General features: G+C 39.6%; 1 protein-coding gene across 1 annotated transcript; it reads left to right on the top strand.

The window, feature by feature from the left end:
• Nucleotides 1-604: 604 nt before the first annotated feature.
• On the top strand, nucleotides 605-6505 carry LOC108346715 (uncharacterized). Its single transcript, XM_017585770.1, has 5 exons — nucleotides 605-703; nucleotides 1006-1101; nucleotides 1192-1272; nucleotides 5718-5845; nucleotides 6466-6505. The coding sequence occupies exons 1-5, from the start codon at nucleotides 605-607 to the stop codon at nucleotides 6503-6505; spliced, it is 444 nt and encodes a 147-aa protein (XP_017441259.1).
• The last annotated feature ends 13479 nt before the right edge of the window (nucleotides 6506-19984 follow it).

The raw sequence follows: 19984 nt of genomic DNA, 5'->3' as shown, positions 1-19984 counted from the left end.
ACCTCGGCGTGAAGGGGGTGTGTTGGAAGTCCCACATCGACTAGAGATAAGGCCAAATGATAATATATAATTGAGGTGCAAACCTCACCTTACAAGCCGGTTTTGTGGGGATGAGTTAGGCATAAACTCACTTTCTAACATACTAATTACTCATTTATTTTCTTTATTCAATTTAATTGAATGATGAGATGCTTTTATAATTTAATTTATTCTTAAATAGCTGTTTTAACTCATTCTATCTATTATATAAAATTAAATCCTCATATATCTATATCAGACACTCGTATCGAAAACATAGTTCAAATAATTTTAGATAATAAAATTAAAATATTTAAGGTACAATGTTGGGATCATCCCCTTTTGACTCTTTGGAACATTTCTTAACTTCCTCAGTGTCTTCATTCTGAAAAAAAAAAGGAAAGAAAATTATTGTCACATTACCATACCATCCATTGCATGCTCTCTGGGTCAGTGTCTCCTCAAAACATCTCTTCCATCTACTGAAATTCCTTTATAATCTAAACCACTCTAACAAATTTCTCTCCACAAAACAAAGTTTTGAACCAAACCGACATTTTGATCAGTGATATTTTTCTAAACAGAAATGGGAGCAAAGAGTAGAAATTCTGCAGTGAATGTTTTCTTTGAAAAGTTGAAGAAGCTGCCAATGAAAGTGAAGATCTTTTTCTGGGTTTTGCTTGCTGTAATTGCTTTGTTGGTCTTAAAATCCACCATTAGAAGACGCTCTTATTTCTTTAAGTAATCCACTCTGTGGGGCTAATAGCCCACACATACAAGCTTTTTGCTCTCAAAACCTGCTCTGGTAAATTTCCTTTTCATCATTGATGAGTATATTTGCAAATGGTTCTCATGATTAGTTTTCATTGTTGATTGTTATCAATAACTTGTATACTTTCATTTGCCATTTTATGAAAGTATTATTTAATTCTCTCTTTTGTTTCAATAACATTGTTTATCATATGTATCACATATTTATACAACAAGCACAATCTTTTCTTGGAGGAAAACAGGAAAGGGTTAAGTATATATTTAGAAACTATTTCTGTCATGCCTCAGCTTCGTTTAATACAAAATGCAAAGGTTGTCTCCCTGGACTCAGTTACGGTTTTTTTGTTACTTCTTTATGTTGTCAGTTTCAGAGTACATGTTTTAACTCTCGTATGTTTCTAGATGATTGAAACATTTACAGGATATTATGTATTTGCTCTCGGTGTTTCAAGATTCATGGCACTGCCTCATTGGATAGTTCAGGTCAGATCAATTTTTACTTTTCATGTTCAATATATTTAATGTGTTTGATTAAAAGCACACATTACCCAAATAAAATAAACCTTCTGTAGAGGTATAACATTAATCCGTTTGGAATCTAAACCTAAATCTAAGTTTTATATTAAGTAAAAATAAAAAGTTGATCGCTATTAAAAAACTCATAAAATCAATTTCGTTTAATGTTTTACGTACTTTCTAAAGATTCATCAATATACAATAATAATTTCATACATTCATAATATAATCCAAATTTAATATTTTAAAATTTATATTCGATAGTGGGTTAATCAGCTAATTCAGATTATAAGTTAATTGGGTTGAATTGTTCAATGACAAATTTATATTAAATGAATTTATAAGAGAAATGTTATTTTTATTTAAATAAATAAAATAAATATAGTAAATTTTTAAATCACGTGTGTAATGATGATTTTTATAATAATCTATGATTTTGTATAGTTTATTATTATATTTTAATAAAAAAATGTTACAAAAACAAGTTAAAATATATTTACCAAATTATAAATATTAAAACAATTTGAATCCATTATTTAAATTCGGCCATAATTAAAATATTTTACTAAATCTAATTGTGTGATTAAATTTGTTTAGAAGAAATTGTTTTCTCATACCTAATTTGTAATGATTTGTGCTGTAGGTAACATCCGAAAAATATAGCTGAAAACTATATATAAGAGTCATTACATAATAATAATGTAGAACAATTTTTGGAAATAAAGTTAATTTACAGTTATCTTAAAATAATCATAAATTTAAAACTTTACAAAATTCTATCCTAATACAAAACTATATACAAGACAGAAAAGAAGAGTAAGCTAGTGTAATTTAATAGTCATGTGAGTATACAATTCCAAACAAACAGATCAGATAATCATACATATGTATAAAACATATGAACACAGATTGACCGACCACTTTAACTTGGTCGTCCGAACTAGTATGAATATGTAGCTATGGTCGTTTGTGCACTCGTGGATGTAGTAACTGGAAACCCATTAGCTGTCACACAAGGTTAGCCCGTTATCACTCACCGTAGGTCCCTCCCTAGGTTAGGGCTTCCTACTATTCTCGTGACATGACTTACCCATTTCTACTTGAGAATTGGTAGTCATTAGAATTTCAGGATGAACGCCGTGGATTTCGCTGTCATAATTCATACTTTACCACCACTTTGATAACCAATCACTAAGACATTCCTCCTTGGAATTCTCTTTCATACCAGTTGAAACATAATCCTTTATAAAAACATCCACTCCATTATTCATACATAGCATGTTCATATAACTGAATTTAAACAAGTTTATCAAACAACAATTGAAACCGCATGCAAGACCGAACACGCTGCGTACCTTGGAGACCGAACGGTTTCTCACTACCCCAAAGAACAGGACCGAACTGTCTATAATAGTGATAACGGTTTAAAATACTGTTATCTATGATGTAATTTTGATACTAAATACACCTTTTTTGACTTAGAAACTTGCTTGGACTCATGTTTTTTCATTAAGTTGTGTGAATAAGAGAGTTGAGGTTGAATTTGATGATTTTATGACTAATTCGCTTTGTTTTGATAGAAAATGAGTTAATACAGGAAGCAGAGATGAAGTGCTAAGGATATAGAGCTCAGAAAGGCCTAGAAAAGCATCAGAAGAGGGAACCGCATGAAGCTTGGGCGACCTGTAAGAGGCTTGGGCGTGGAAAAATCGACGCCCGCCGCCCGGGCGTCGTGGATTAGGCCCATTTTTTTCTCTGTTTCGACTCTTTTGGAGCGGGCCCTGTTTCTACTCTTTTCCAACTCTTTTTAAAGGACCCAGGCGCTCTAGGTTTAGTATCTCTGGCTGAAGCAACACAACAACACACTCTTTTACTCTCTGAAGGCGGATCTGGAGGCGGAAGCTTCCTCTTCTACTCTTAGGGTTTTACTATCTCATGCTTTTCCATTGTACATCTAGTTTCTCCATGTCTAGGGGGAACTAAACTCTATTTGTTGTTGGAGAATGATGTAACCTTGTGAACTCTCATGTATTTGAATTGATTCTTAATCATATATGCTTTATTCATTAATTGTTAGGGAATTGATTTGTTTTAATGCTTGCTCTATTTAACTCATTTATTTGCATGATTTATGAATTGCATGAGTGTCGGGAGGTTCCTTACAATTCAGGTTCTTGTTGAATTCTCCCAAGAGTAATATTTTTCAGGGATGAGGGTATGAGTACTTGGTCGTATTAGGAACGCTAGGAATTGCACGAACTACGAATTAAGGCAGGCTTATTGCGCCAAGGGATTGGGTTCTAAGTACTTTCGTGAGTGACGTTAACATTAATGCATAAAGAGGAATTCTTATATACATGAAAGGGAACCTGGTGAAATCTAACCCCAAAAACATATTCATCTCATATTAAACAACATCTGTTCATCTCTGTGTTACTCTACTATTGATCAATTTGCATTCATATTTTATTTTATATTTTTGCATCGCAAACCAATGATCTCGTTTATTTTAAGTCTTAATTAATTAATTTATCACACGGCTGTTTAGTGTCGAAAGTCCTCTAGGATACGATACTTGGTCTTACCATTTTATATTACTTGTGCGATTTGGTACACTTGCCAATGCATCAACAAGTTTTTGGCGCCGTTGTCGGGGACTCACGGTTTAAACTATTCTATTTGTGTGATTCTTAACCCATTAGACTTTTTTGGTACACTTGTGTGATTCTTATTTTAGTGCACTTGCCAATCCATCAACAAATAGGTAAGGCTGAAGAAGTGGCCGAACACTATTAAGGATCTAACTCTAATGTAAGGCCGAATACAATTAAACAGTAATGTAAGACCGAATACTACTGTGAGACCGAACACTATAATAACCAAATAACTAGAGCTAAACCGAACGCCTATAACTTAGACCGAACACTAAAACATGACCGAAATATCATTAATAGATAAAGTCCATAAGATGTCGAATGTAGTTAAGATCGAACACCAATACAAACCGAGTATTAGTGTGAGACCGAGAACTTAGACTATATCAGATACTTTATCTAGGCCGAAAACTAAAACTAGATCGAACGTTATATTCAATCGAATGCTAATACATGACCGGGCATTACTAAGACCGAATGCTAGTACAAAATGGAGCATTACTAAGACCGAATGCTAGTACAAGACCGATCATTACTAAGACCGAACGGTCATGAACTAGGAAGACTTTAAAGAGACCGCATCTAGTTAATGACCAAACACTTGAATATGATCGAGCGGTCAACAGCACGTGCTCAGCTTTCTGCATAATTCTGTAGAACTTCTGCAGAATGATGAACACATTAGACTTTATCCAAACTAAACATTTTTCCCAACTTCTAATCCTCCAAGCCTGAATCATATACCCATTTACAAGTATCCAATGGTACCTAAATCTTTCTAACATCATTTCAAAGAATCTCAAACCAGAATTCACTCCAAATTCTGCATAATCCACAACTCAATGACCACATGTTTTAACATCCCACACAAACAATGTCGAACACACAAACATTCAATTTCACACATGCAAAACCATCAAACAACATTTTCATACATCATCAACCAATCAATTAAATTAATTAGCTTCCCTTACCTCTTAACCGAACCGAACGACTTCTACCCTTCCAGAAATTTGCTCACACCTCCAGAAAATCCTAAGAACACCTATAGCTTACCGATTTGTGAGAAGAGACCAACCAAATTATCAAAAATGAAGTTAGAAAGGGGAAGAGAAGGCTGATGAACACATGAAAACAACAAGCCTTACTTGCATGTGCAAGAAATTCCAGAAATTCACAAGAATTAAAGGAACGAAACTTACCAACTCTAAACACTAAACTGATTGGTGGAATGGAAAGCTCTTGACATCAGGATTGCTTAGGTTCAGTCTGATTGTTGAACAAATAAAGTGAGATTGAAGGAATCTAGAAAGAAGGAATCTAGAAAGAAGGAGGAGAAAAGAAGAGAATAGAAGAATTTGAAAAAATATAGTTATATTCAGAGAATGGAACGAGATTTTTGAAACTTTCATTTATATATCACTCTTATTTTAATCTAAATCGCTCGATCTCATCCTTTACTTACACCTGCTCCAAACTTCTTTAAACCTCTCGACTCTTAACCAAATTTACATAATCTTACTTTCATCCTAGATTATGAATATCTTGCTAGAAGTTTTAAAATGCTGTTGGTCATAGTAATGTATCTGTATGTGGTTGTATCTTTTTGAAAACTAAAAGCCAACCTCTGTCTTCTCTTTTTACTACACATATATACGATCATCTATGGTTGTAATTATTGTTCAACTTCCTAAGTTTTTGTTCATCATTGTGTCCATTATTAACGCATTAAATAATGTATAATGTAATATAATCTAGATTTGTGACACGAGAGGGACATTTTTATTTTTGGTTGGTAGTGGCTATTTCTGGTTTTTGGCAGCTTTTGTTGCAGAGATAGTTCAGTCGTTCATCTTGGCTGACTTTTGTTACTATTACATTAAAAGGTACCTTAATTTTGTCTCTTAGTATTTAGAATTTATATTTGATTCTTCTAGTGAAAATTACACAAAAAAATTTTAAAGTAGAAAGTAAATGTAGAGGAATGGAGGAACAGAGGAACATGAATAAAAGTAAATGATTCTGACGGGATTGAGTAAAGTATCACAATTGAATATGGATAATACCTATTTATTACTTAACATAAAAAATCGTTTTATTATTTATTTTATTTATTTATCAGATATTCGTAAAAATAATACAGATCTTTTATATAGTCGGAAGTATATTATGAATATTTTTATATTTTATGTTTTAAAATTTTTTAATAAAATTATTTGAAAGTAAATATTTAAAATTTTAATTTTAATATTAAATATAATTTTAAACAAATTAATCAATAAAATATTAATATAAATCAATTTGATTTTCTAAACAAATATTAAATAAGTTATACTAAAATATAAAATTTTAAAAATTATTTGTTTACGAAATATATTATTACCTACAAATATACATTAAAGATATATTTATCCATCACAAATGTAAGTAAAGATCACATGCAAGCAAGTGTTTACTATGACTGATGCATCAATACCTATATTATTGTTATTATTTTCATTTGCAGCTTCACGCAAGGGCAACTTTTGAAGAAAATTCCTATTTAACTGTCATTTTTGTAGTATAATTTTTATTTTTCTTCTTAGTTGAGGATATAATAACTTTGTTTCAGGCTAGTTCTCTTAGTCTTACATTCTTCCTCCATCTCTTTAATCACATTACTCTACAAAGGATTGGTTTAAACATGTAGAGATGCATTTTCAATATGAGATTCTTCTTAAACTTTCAATAAAATATATATATATATATATATATATATATATATATATATATATATATAAATATATATATATTTTGAAATAACATGCAGACTTTAGAGAGAAGATTTTGAATAGAGTTTAAAAACTTTTCGCAAATATGTTTCAGTATAAAAGTTGGGACCAAAATATGAACCTGGTGAGTCGCGTCCTCTCCTCCTAAGATGCCTTTATCTTCACGTTCTTTTCTTAGTCAGCACGTTTCAGGGAGAATGGGGTGGGTACCTGCGAAGGCACTCCGACGCTCAAGTCAGAAAAAAGGGAATTGTAGAACTCTTTTAGTTCAATAATTGAAGAAAATCATAAATCTCTCCTCTAGAAAAAACGTACCTTTTTCTCTTTTTTGTTTTTCATATTTAAAATGATAAAATAAACCGTTTACCTAAAAATCCGGTTGGTTACAGAAGTTGACCATCTGGAAAATACAACCGTTAGGTCGTGTTTGATACTGGGTCAGTTAATCCCGTGATTTGTGGCCCTAACTATTTGATCTTTTGTTTATTAAGATTTAATATGTTCAACTTGACTAAATTTGACCAGACGTATTCGCTTCGACAACTGATTAGTGTAATCGATACATACGATCGCTATATTACGACCGCAATATATCTCGGCCTCTTAATGGTCGTCCGGGTTACCAGTCGACCGTTGGTGAGCTTAGGCTACACGTCCCCTTAAAGGTCGTTCGTGTTCTTGAATTGTCGTGACATCGCTCGACAACTGTTTATTGCCATCGACACATGCGATCGCTATATTACGATCGCAATATATCTCGGCTTCTTAATGGTCGTCCGGGTTACCAGTCGACCGTTGGTGGGCTTAGGCATCCTATGATACATGCCCCCCGAGTCCGAGTAAACGACCGCCGGTTTTGCGTGCGAGGTTACTACAGGACGTTGAGTATACAAGTTATTGGGCCAGTGCTACGCAGCATTTTGGCGGAAAAAGTTTTTTAGGGTAAGTGCTATGCACCGTTTTGGCGGAGAAAAGGTTAGAGTTTCCCGCTTCTGGGGGAAGTGAAAAGACATGAAATTAGAGCCGTTAGATCGAGTTAATCTTACGGCGTATGATGTTGTGGCACTCTTGGCTTCTTCAATACGAAGGGGAAGGTGGAAAGGTGTGATACGTTTTACCATAATCAAAAGCATTCTCTTCCTTCTAGCGATAGTTCTTGCTTGGCTTATCAGTCGATTCTGCTTCCGTACGAACTTGCCAGGTAAATCCTTAATCTTTTCTGCGTTCTAGTGTGGTTTTTTACCGATAATGGAAGAAAAGGGGTAGAATGTCCTGGTTGGCGCACCGGGATCGTCATCTTTGACGGAACAGCATGAAATCACCACCATTCTAAGCGGTGAGAGTGCTTTCTGTTACGGAGGCGTGGTGAGTGAAGGTCCTGAAGTTCTTGCTGAGCCCACGACTAGTGGTGGTGGTTATGACTGGGCTTCGCGTGAGGCAAGTGAACTCCGTAGTGTGTTTAGAAGTAGAGTAGTGCTAGCAGATTGGGTAGAGAACAGTTGTATCTTGAGAACCCTAGATTATAGGTCGTGTGTTAAGTTGGTGGCCTGTCGTGAGGATGAGAGAGTTTTCCATGGAAGAGAAAACGCCACCAACGATTTTTTTTACTGCTACTCTCCACCGTTTTACGATCTGTATCTGCGATTGCCGTTGACAACCTTCCAAATGGTAGTATTAAAAACCCTAAACGTGGCCCTTACACAACTGCATCCCAATAGTTGGGGGTATATGCAGGCGTTCGTTGTCGTCTGCCAAGCCTTGGCGATTAAGCCTACTGTGGCATTGTTTTTGCGTTTCTTTAGGTGTCGCCCGGTTGCTAAGAGGGGTTGGGTATCCTTAATTTCGAAACCGGGTGATGCTCTCCTGGAGCTCTATTTGCAGTCGTATAGGGGTTTTAAAGAAAAGTTTTTTAAAGTGTCGATCCTTGAGTCAGGACGAGCGTACTTTTTTGATGAGGATGGAAATCCGAAGTTTCCTCTATATTGGACACAGGATCCATTGAATTTCACTTCGTGGGACGAGGATAAGATGACGATCGAAGAGTTGGAGGCCTTGAATGTGTTGACGGCATTGCCACGCCCCTTTTCTTCCCGTCGGCTCATAAATTGTCTTGAGCATGATGATTTCGGCTCGAGGGTATTTGGTATGTTTTTCTTATTGTTATTTGTGTATGCTATTGGATTGTTGTTGACTGTGTTGGAGGGATTCTGTGTTTGGCAGAGATAATGGGGAGAAAAGGATCAGTCCGCAATTGGTTTCATGCATTCGACACTGGCAACGACATTGGCAAGGCGAGTGCTGGACGTTCAGGAACCCCTTCCAAACCCGTTCAAGTCCTCCCAAGCGTGCGGGTGGTGTCGTGTGCCGAAGTAGTGGCTGTTGAGGAGCAGCCATTGGTAAGGAAATGGAAATGCAAAATGGTCGACGCCACTAGAGGCGTGCCAAAAAGAATGAAGGAGACCGCAGAGGAGACAGATCGTCCCCTTCCGAAGGGCCTGTGGGATCCTTCTTTCAACTTGAGCCATAAAATAGATTTTAACTTGGATGATGCCGAGAAGAAGGTGGTGGAGAGCATGACCGAACAACAAATGGCTGACGACTTGCTAGAGATGGCGAGTCGAACAGCTATGGCGGCTTGGCACATGGCGTACGCTTCTGATTGAGGCGTCCTGAGGGCTGAGTTGGAGAAGTCGCGGACGCAACTGAAAGAGATAGCGGACGCACATGCCGCCTGTGAACAAAGGCAAAGGCAATCGGAACAGCTGTTACGTGAAGGACAGGCATTACTTAACTCTACTCGGGCAGCCGGCTCTGCCTTGAAGAAAGAGAGGGATGAGCTATGACTAGCACACGATCATATTGCATCCGAATTGGCGCAACTAAGAAAGACTGTAGTTGCAGTGACTCAAGAAAGGGATGGCGCGATTAAGGAGAGGGATGAATTGATTGCCGCGGCCGCTGAAGATCGAGAGGAAAGAGAAGAAATGCGCGAAGCGATAATGGTGGAGCATACGAGAGGCTTTAAGAAGGTGCTGAGGCAGGTCGCGCATCTTCTCCAAGTGTCGACCGAGGGAGTGGCATTTGACGTGCGTAAAGATGTATATGAGGGTCAGATCCTGCCTCTAGCGGAGGTTCCGGAAGACGCTTTCCTGGAAGCTGAAGATGGTGTCGAGGATGCGACGGTCGCTACGGAAGGTCCTCATGAAGTGGCCGCTGAGGAGGAGCCAAGTGTTGGGGCGCCGGAAGAAGCTGTTGCCGGATCTCCAAATATTGTAATAAATTAAGTTTTTTGAATTTGGATGTAATGATGAACTTGGTTTGTGTTTTGGCATGAATTTGCGATGACTTTTGAACATTTGTGAAGATGAAATAGATGACTTTTGAACTTTTGAATTTGGACTTAATGATGTGTTGAACGATCGTCTAAATGAACGGTCGTCTAGATCGAATGTGTTGGTAGGTTTTTATGAACGATCATCTAAGATGAAAATCGACTAGGGGAGTAATGCCCCGAATTTAACTGGGTGTTCAAGGGAGAACATCTGCCAGAGGGAGTGTATCCCGAATGTAACTGGGTGTTCGAGAGAGAACATCTACCAGAGGGAGTGTGTCCCAAATGTAACTGGGTGTTCGAGAGAGAACATCTACCAGAGGGAGTGTGTCCCAAATGTAACTGGGTGTTCGAGAGAGAACATCTACCAGAGGGAGTGTGTCCCAAATGTAACTGGATGTTCGAGAGAGAACATCTACCGTAGGGAGTGTGTCCCAAATGTAACTGGATGTTCGAGAGAGAACATCTACCGTAGGGAATGTGTCCCAAATGTAACTGGGTGTCCGAGAGAGAACATCTACCAGAGGGAGTGTGTCCCAAATGTAACTGAATGTTCGAGAGAGAACATCTACCGTAGGGAGTGTGTCCCAAATGTAACTGGGTGTTCGAGAGAGAACATCTACCAGAGGGAGTGTGTCCCAAATGTAACTGGGTGTTCGAGAGAAAACATCTACCAGAGGGAGTGTGTCTCAAATGTAGTTGGGTGTTCCGATTCGCCAAGGTGCGGACGCTCGCCTGTGAACCTATATCCGGCCAAGTACTTGTTTCTATTTGGCTGCTTGTGAGCGACCATGTAATTTGTCGAGCGAATTCGAAAGAATTTGATCCTGGAACTCAACACTTAAGAACAATATAAACGGAGAATATATAAATTATGAGAAAAATGATGTGTTCCGAACATAAATGAATTTTAACTAAAATAATATTTGAGGTGAGTAGCGTTCCATGTGTTGGGGACGGGTTGTCTAGTGAGGAGCTGGAGGCGGTACGCTCCATTCATTAGATTCTCAACGACGCGAAACGGTCCTTCCCAGTTAGCCGCTAACTTGCCGTGAGCTTTATTCTTCCTGGCTTCTCCGCGTTTCCGCCATACAAGGTTGCCAGCTTTGAACGATCGGGGCTTGACCTTGGTGTTATAACGACGGGAGAGCATTCTTTTCTGCACTTCTGCACGGACTGTGGCGACTTCTCGACGCTCGGGTAAGGTGTCGAGATTCATCTACAACTGTTCATTGTTAAGGGTCATATTGGTGATGTTGCGTCTTAGGGATGGCTCCCCGACTTCAACTGGGAGCATGGCATTGGTGCCGTACGTTAAATTGAACGGAGTGTCCCCGGTGGATCCGTATGGGGTGCATCTGTACGCCCATAGGACTTCGGGTAGTTCCTCCACCCATAAACCTTTAGCCTCGCCGAGTCGCTTTTTCAACTCTGTGAGCAGAGCCTTGTTCGCGGCTTCGGCTTAGCCATTAGTTTGTGGGTGTTCGACCGAGCTGGTCGCATGCTGGATCCCCAGATTTCTCAGAAAATCTTCTAATTTCTTTTCAATGAACTGGCGACCATTGTCAGTGATGATTTTTTGTGGCAGACCGAACCAGCATATTAACTGCCAGATGAATTTCTATACTCGCTGGGCGCTGATAATAGAAAGTGGTTCGGCTTTAATCCACTTAGTGAAATAGTCGATTGCCACTAGGAGATATTTGTTTTATGCCTTCGCGAGCGGTAAAGGGCCGACGATGTCGATTCCCCACTAGGCGAATGGCCATGGGGAGATGATACCATGCAATTCGTCGGGAGGGACGTGGAAGTCATGACCGTGCGCCTGGCATGAGAGACATTTTTTGACAAACGTCTCACAATCTCGGTCGAGTGTCGGCCAGTAATATCCTGCTCGAAGGACGCGCGCCCGGAGGGTACGTTTGCCTGAATGAAAACCGCAGATCCCGGTGTGTAGTTCGCGTAGGACGTAGTCAGCCTCATTCGCCGCTATGCACTTCAACAAAGGTGTGTTGTGGCCACGTCTGTATAAGTCGTCGCTTATGTATAGGAAACGTGCGATACGTTTTGAGTCACTCGCGGTGATCTTTTCCCTCTGTTCTTGTTTCTTCATCAAGTCCCTCATAAGTTGTCTCCAATCCGTCTCCTGTTGCGAAACGTCGGTGGCGAAGGTTTCCACGACTGGATGGTCGAGTGTCATCCTGATGATTGAAGACAACTGTGCTCGCTCTTTGGAGTGAGTTAATTTGGACAAGAGATCTGCTCTGGAATTTTGCTCCCTAGGGACATGGATAATGTTGATCTCGACAAAATCTTGGAGGAGGGTGCTGGCTTTGTGGAAGTAGGGCAGCAACTGATTATCCTTGACTTGATACGTCCCGGTCATATGCCCGACCACTAATTGTGAATCCATTCTGCATTCTAATCGAGCGATCGTGAGTTCTTTGGCCAGGGTGAGACCGGCAATCAGAGCTTCATACTCCGCCTGGTTGTTGCTGGTCGAAAACCTGAACGTGATGGCTTGCTCGATGATTAAACCATCTGGTCCTTCTAGCACGATACCAGCTCCTCCCCCTCTCTTGTCTGAGGATCCATCTACATTAAGGAACCACTTTGGTTCTGAGTTATCAGGCGTGGGCGTTAACTCAGCTGCAAAATCTGCTAGGTGCTGACCCTTAACGGACCCCCGAGGTTCATAACGGAGTCCGAACTCAGAAAGTTCTATTGACCATGAGACCATCCTTCCCGCCAGGTCGGGCTTCCGGAGGATCTTGGCGATCGGGTGATTAGTTTTGACAACCACCTGATGGCTCTGAAAATATGGTCGAAGTCGACGGGATGCGGTGAGCAGGGCCAATTCGACCTTCTCAATTTGGGAGTACCGCTCCTCTGCTCCTTGTAAAGTGCGGCTGACGAAATATATCAGCTTAAGAGTGGGGGTCTCTTGTATCAAAGCAGCACTTACAGCATGGTGTGATGCTGCGATGTAGAGTTGTAAGTCGGACCCCGCGACCGGTCGCGCCATGATTGGAGGGCTGGTGAGAATGTGTTTAACAACACAAAAAGCTGCTTCACAAGCGTCATCCCAATGTTGTGTGATGCCCTTCTTCATGTTTTTCAAGATGGGCTTGATGTGCTCGGCTAATTTGGGGATGAAGCGGGATAACGCTGTGAGTCGGCCGACCAGACATTGTATTTCTTTTAGGGTTTTTGGGCTTGGCATTTCGAGCACGGCGTTACATTTGTCTGGGTTGGCTTCGATACCTCTGCACGTTAGCATGAACCCCAAGAATTTACCTGCTCGGACTCCGAAGGTACACTTGGAGGGATTAAGGCGCATGTTGTAGCGCCAGATTTGGTGGAAAACTTCTGCCAAGTCCTTGAGATGCTGCTCCACAGATTGGCTTCGGATAACCATGTCATCTACGTAGACATCCATGCATCTATCGATTTGGTGGTGAAAAACTTTGTCCATAAGGCGTTGGTAGGTAGCGCCCGCATTCTTGAGGCCGAACGACATTACCTCATAGCAATAGTTAGCTCGGTCAGTAATGAAAGTTGTTTTGTTCTGATCGGGCTCGTACATGGGGATTTGATTATATCCCGAGTACGCATCGAGAAAACTAAGCACAGTATGCCCTGAAGCTCCGTCTACCAATCGATCAATGCTCGGTAGAGGATATGAATCCTTAGGGCATGCTTTGTTGAGGTCGGTGAAGTCCACGCAAATTCTCCATTGGCCGTTGGATTTCTTGACCATGACCACGTTCAACAACCACGTGGTGTAAGTTATCTCTCTGATAAACCGGGCGCTCATCAGTTTGGTGACCTCTGCCTGGATGGCTGTGCATTTTTCCTCCCCAAATCATCGTTTCTTCTGCGCAACCGGGCGCGCCTCCCGGAAGATCGACAATTTATGGGCCATGACGCCCGGATGGATCCCAGGCATATCGGCGGTGACCCACGCAAATAAGTCAACATTGGTGCGTAGTATCTGCGTCATAGCGCGCTCATCATGTAGTGCTAAACTCCTATCGATGGTCGTGGTTTTGGACGCGTCCGCCCCTAGTTGGAATGTTTTGACGTCGCCTTGGGGATGAAGACGTTCGTCTACGTTGGTCCTTGGATCCAAATCAATCGCCGTTGTTTCGGCTCCTCTTGCCCTCCTAGATGGCATAAAAGGGGTGACCTTTAAACCGGCGACATAGCACTGTTGAGCCGTTCGCTGATCAGCCCTTACGGTACATATAGTCCCTCGTTCCGTGGGGAATTTCATGGTCAGATGAGGGGTGGATACGATGGCTCCGAAAGCGTTCAAGCAAGGTCGGCCTAGCAACGCATTATACGAGGTGTTTGCCTCTACCAGTAAGAATCTGACTCTAAGTTCGGGCGCATCCCTGCCTTTTCCGAGTCGAGTCCGTAGGTCTAGGTATCCCCGAGTGTCGACTCTCTCCCCAGCGAAGCCAACAATTTGCTCATTAAAAGGGGCTATCAGGTCTTCGGACAAATCCATTTTCTTGAAGGTTGTCTAGTACAAAATGTTGATCGAACTGCCCTAATCAACGAGGACTTTGCTTACGTCGTAGCGGGCTATCTCGGTTGTGATGACCATGGGATCATCGTGATCAGGGTCGGGAGCGTGGAAATCGTCGTCAGTAAATGTGATGTCGGGTATGGATCGGGGTTGTCGATCTACCATGTGTACTGACTTCAAGTGTCTCAAATGTCGTTTCCGGGCGGATGCCGACGATCCTCCCCCTGCGAAGCCGCCAAATATGGTATCGATTCGCCCCCGGACTGACCTCTCCCTTTCTGAGCGTCGAGGTTGGCTTCGGGACCGGCGCCTTCATCGGTCGTCTCTGGGAGGCGATCGGTCTAGGCTGCGTCGGGAAGATTCCTTCCGGTTGGGAATTGCTGCGCTGTGGGACGCCTTCTCCTTTACATAATTTTGGAGGTAGCCTGCGCGGATGAGTCTTTCCAACTCATCTTTCACCGTGTTGAATTCTTCTGTATAATGCCCATGGTTCATATGAAATCGACAGGCTTTACTGTCGTCAGCGCTCTTTGGGGTAGTCTTTTGTCGAACGGTCAGGAGTTCAGCGTGCAAAGCCTCTTCGAGCACCTTTGCCCTGGGTGCGTTGATTGATGTATAACGCTCGTACTTGGGCGTCCATCCCGACTCTTTTCGAGGGGGTCGATCATTTTTATGGTCGTTAGACGACCGTTTTATGTCCTTCCTATTATTATTGGTCGGACTTTCCTGTTGTTTTTTCCGAGAGTTCCTGAGGTCCTCTATGCGAATAAACTTCGCGATCGTTACCTGAAGCTCCTCCATGGAGTTGGGAGGGTCTGCGTATAGTTGTTCAGCGAAATACCCTGGACGTAAGCAGGAAGGTAGGTTGCTGATTATGAACGTGTGATTTACGTTCTTCACACGTCGAGCCGTCTCGTTGTACCTCTGCATGAAGGCCTTTAGGGTTTCATCTTTCCCCTGCTTGGTGTTGACAAGCTCAGCGGGGGTCATTTCTGGCCTCCGGTTGGTAGCATACTGTTTACGAAATAGAGCTTCTACGGTGGCGAAGCAATCAACCGAATTTTGAGGGAGGGTTGTTAGCAAAATGATGAAGATGAAGTTTTGATGATGTCCAAATCAAGTCAAGAACAATCAAGACTCATGAAGAATGATCTTTGAAGACTTGTAACCTTTTGTAATAATTGTATGAACATAGGAAAATTAGTAGTTTTATGTATGCATTCAAAAGTGATGTAAAAATAAACCAAAAACCCAAAACTGTGCAGTGCTAATCGATTAACAGAGGGTGTTAATCGATTGTTCCAGTGCGCCATGAAGAAGCACATCAATGCAGTCTAATCGATTAGCAGATCAGACTAATCGATTAGCTAATCGATTAACAGGGGCTGTTAATCGATTAACGTTAATCGATTAGCAGATCAGACTAATCGATTAACACAGTGACCGTTTGAAAAACTAGCCGTTTTTAGAGCCGTTGAACTATCCGTTGGGTTGTTAATCGATTAACCACTGTAGCTAATCGATTAACACAGTGTGAAAGGCTGAAAACGAAAAATGGAAGAGTCTTTGGATGAGTCTATAAATAGACTCTCATTTCCTCTCAACAACCAAAGACACAGAAACTCTTCCCTTGTGCTCAAAATACTCAGAAATTCTTGAGACTTGTGTGTTCTTGTTCGGCTTGTGAAACTCTTGTCTGTGGAGCTGGTGAAGTGCTGCTACGGTGACAGAGGAAATAGCCGGTTCATCCTTGGTGTGTCTAAGGAGGTGTTCGGAAGAGAATCATCCTTCGTGAAGTATTCGGAGGAGGTGTTCATCCTTCGTGAAGTATTCGGAGGAGGTGTTCATCCTTTGTGAAGACTCAAAGGAGGTGTAGTTTCATCTCTTGTGGTATCAAGAGAGGTGGTTTCTAAACTCTTACAAATTGTATCTTTGTGATTGTAGTTTGTAATTGTTTTGTGTTAGTGAAACTGTTTATCTTGTTTTGAGATAAGCGACTGGATGTAGGATTGGTAAGATCCGAACCAGGATAAAATCATCTGTGCAAATTTCTCTCAACCTTACTCTCTTTATTTGTCAATATTAATTGCTAAGTAAGTTTAATTGAGTAGAAATTAAAAGGCACACGTTTGTATTAAAAACCCTCTTGGTTTGTTATTCCACGCTAACCATTCCGCTGCAGCCGCTCCTGACAATTGGTATCAGAGCTTGCTTTGATAGTCATTCAAATGGCAGGATCACATCAAACCTTTGTAGAGGGTGCATCAATCAATAGACCACCACTATTCACAGGTGAAAGTTACGCATTTTGGAAGGTCAGAATGCAAATTTTTATGGAATCTATTGATATAGATATTTGGGATGCTGTTGCATTTGGTCCTTTTGTTCCAACTAACAGTATGCAGGAACCAAAGCCCCGTGATCAATGGACCATTGAAGAAAAGAGAAGATCTCAGAATGATGTAAAAGCCCGGAATATCATTGCATCAGCATTGACTGTTGATGAGTTCTACAGGGTCTCTGTCTGCAAAAGCGCTAAAGAAATGTGGGAAACTTTAAGAGTAACTCATGAAGGCGGAGATGAAATTGGGTGTGCTAAAACAAACACTTTGATCATGGAAGAGAATAATTCAAGCTCTTCATCAAGCACAACATCAAGTATGGGTGATTCTGATGAGCAAGCATACATCTGTTTAGTAGTGAACGACGACACTGGAAGCCAAGTAAGTACCTCTAGCGATTCTGATGATTCTAATCATATTGATGAAGATGAATTACATGAAATTTATAGAGAATTATTGATAGAATCAGAAAAACTAGATCTTGCCCATAAGAAATTGAAAAAGGATTTTAAAGAATTACAAAAGAAATATGAAAAATCCTTAGAAGAAATACAAACATTAAATAGTAAAATTTCAAATGTAGAAAATGATACAAATATATCTGCTGAGTGTAAATTTTGTGATAAACATAAATTGAAAGTTGATAACATTGAAAAATCAATAGCAGATGAAAATAAAGAATTAAAATCAAATTTTAAAAATATTTTTGAAGAAAATAAAATTTTGAAAAATAAAATTTTATTTTATGAAAAAGGTAAATATACTAGTAGTGATGAATGTGCTTCTTGTGAAAATTTTAAGAAACTACTAGAACAAACAACCTCAGGAGAATGTAGTAAAACTAATGAAAATAAGGTTGTTAAAAATAAGTATGTTCCTAGAATTAAAAATAAACATAATCATAGAACCCGTAGAACTTGGGTAGAAAAAGGAACAACTTATAGGAACACAAATGTTGTATCATGCTTTTATTGTATGAAAAAGGGTCATACATCAAACAAATGTAAAATTAAGCATTATGGTGTTCCAAGTGGTAGATATATTTGGGTTGTAAAATGATTTCAAATTTTCAAACTAACCCAAAGGACCCATACAAAATAGTTGGGTACCTATTGTTTAAAATTTAAAATTTCTTTAAAACAATATTTAAGAAATTTTCTTTTAAAAATTTGTTTTTGTTCTACATATTTGAAAAGAAGAATTAAGAAATTTTTATTCCAAGGTAAATGGAACTATTTTTTCAAACGGAAAACATTTGAAAAAGAAGATTGTGTGCATGTTGTCTTTGATGAAATTATAGACCTTGAGGCAAAACCTCTTGAGTCATTTGAATTACATGCAGGCAATGATGAAGAATTATAGAAGACAACAAATGAAGTGAAGAATGATGACAATCCTCAAGATGAAGATCTAAACAAAATGTGGAAACAACCTAGAGGATTCTCATTCGAAATTGAAGGCATATCTAAAGGGGTGCTTTATGTTTCTATGTTTTTATTAGTATGTGCTCTTTATATTTCCTTGCATGCTTACCTCTTTAAAAATTCAATAAAATATATATTGTTTTTTCCTTAATATGCATACATGCTTTTATTAAGGGGGAGTATATTTTCTAATAAATTTAGGGGGAGCTATACTACATCACTTTTTAATAATGATCAAAAAGGGGGAGAAATATTTAAAGCCTTAAACTTATTTCTAAGTTCACTAACAATTGTTTCTTCCTTAAGTTGTTTTTTAAATACAGATTATTACCAAAAGCTTTAAATCAAGAAGGTTTTGATCATCATCAAAAAGGGGGAGATTGTTAGCAAAATGATGAAGATGAAGTTTTGATGATGTCCAAATCAAGTCAAGAACAATCAAGACTCATGAAGAATGATCTTTGAAGACTTGTAACCTTTTGTAATAATTGTATGAACATAGGAAAATTAGTAGTTTTATGTATGCATTCAAAAGTGATGTAAAAATAAACCAAAAACCCAAAACTGTGCAGTGCTAATCGATTAACAGAGGGTGTTAATCGATTGTTCCAGTGCGCCATGAAGAAGCACATCAATGCAGTCTAATCGATTAGCAGATCAGACTAATCGATTAGCTAATCGATTAACAGGGGCTGTTAATCGATTAACGTTAATCGATTAGCAGATCAGACTAATCGATTAACACAGTGACCGTTTGAAAAACTAGCCGTTTTTAGAGCCGTTGAACTATCCGTTGGGTTGTTAATCGATTAACCACTGTAGCTAATCGATTAACACAGTGTGAAAGGCTGAAAACGAAAAATGGAAGAGTCTTTGGATGAGTCTATAAATAGACTCTCATTTCCTCTCAACAACCAAAGACACAGAAACTCTTCCCTTGTGCTCAAAATACTCAGAAATTCTTGAGACTTGTGTGTTCTTGTTCGGCTTGTGAAACTCTTGTCTGTGGAGCTGGTGAAGTGCTGCTACGGTGACAGAGGAAATAGCCGGTTCATCCTTGGTGTGTCTAAGGAGGTGTTCGGAAGAGAATCATCCTTCGTGAAGTATTCGGAGGAGGTGTTCATCCTTCGTGAAGTATTCGGAGGAGGTGTTCATCCTTTGTGAAGACTCAAAGGAGGTGTAGTTTCATCTCTTGTGGTATCAAGAGAGGTGGTTTCTAAACTCTTACAAATTGTATCTTTGTGATTGTAGTTTGTAATTGTTTTGTGTTAGTGAAACTGTTTATCTTGTTTTGAGATAAGCGACTGGATGTAGGATTGGTAAGATCCGAACCAGGATAAAATCATCTGTGCAAATTTCTCTCAACCTTACTCTCTTTATTTGTCAATATTAATTGCTAAGTAAGTTTAATTGAGTAGAAATTAAAAGGCACACGTTTGTATTAAAAACCCTCTTGGTTTGTTATTCCACGCTAACCATTCCGCTGCAGCCGCTCCTGACAATTGGTATCAGAGCTTGCTTTGATAGTCATTCAAATGGCAGGATCACATCAAACCTTTGTAGAGGGTGCATCAATCAATAGACCACCACTATTCACAGGTGAAAGTTACGCATTTTGGAAGG

Source organism: Vigna angularis, chromosome 9, assembly GCF_016808095.1.
Source record: "Vigna angularis cultivar LongXiaoDou No.4 chromosome 9, ASM1680809v1, whole genome shotgun sequence".
NCBI lineage: Eukaryota > Viridiplantae > Streptophyta > Magnoliopsida > Fabales > Fabaceae > Vigna > Vigna angularis.
The sequence above is the reverse complement of the archived record's forward strand: the minus strand, read 5'-3'. Positions and strand labels throughout refer to the sequence as shown.

Coding starts and splice junctions, on each gene's coding strand:
- LOC108346715 (XM_017585770.1), top strand. CDS start 605: ATGGGAGCAAAGAGTAGAAATTCTGCAGTGAATGTTTTCTTTGAAAAG. Junction 1,273..5,717: donor TGCCTCATTGGATAGTTCAG/GTCAGATCAATT, acceptor AATATAATCTAG/ATTTGTGACACGAGAGGGAC. Junction 5,846..6,465: donor TGTTACTATTACATTAAAAG/GTACCTTAATTT, acceptor TTTCATTTGCAG/CTTCACGCAAGGGCAACTTT.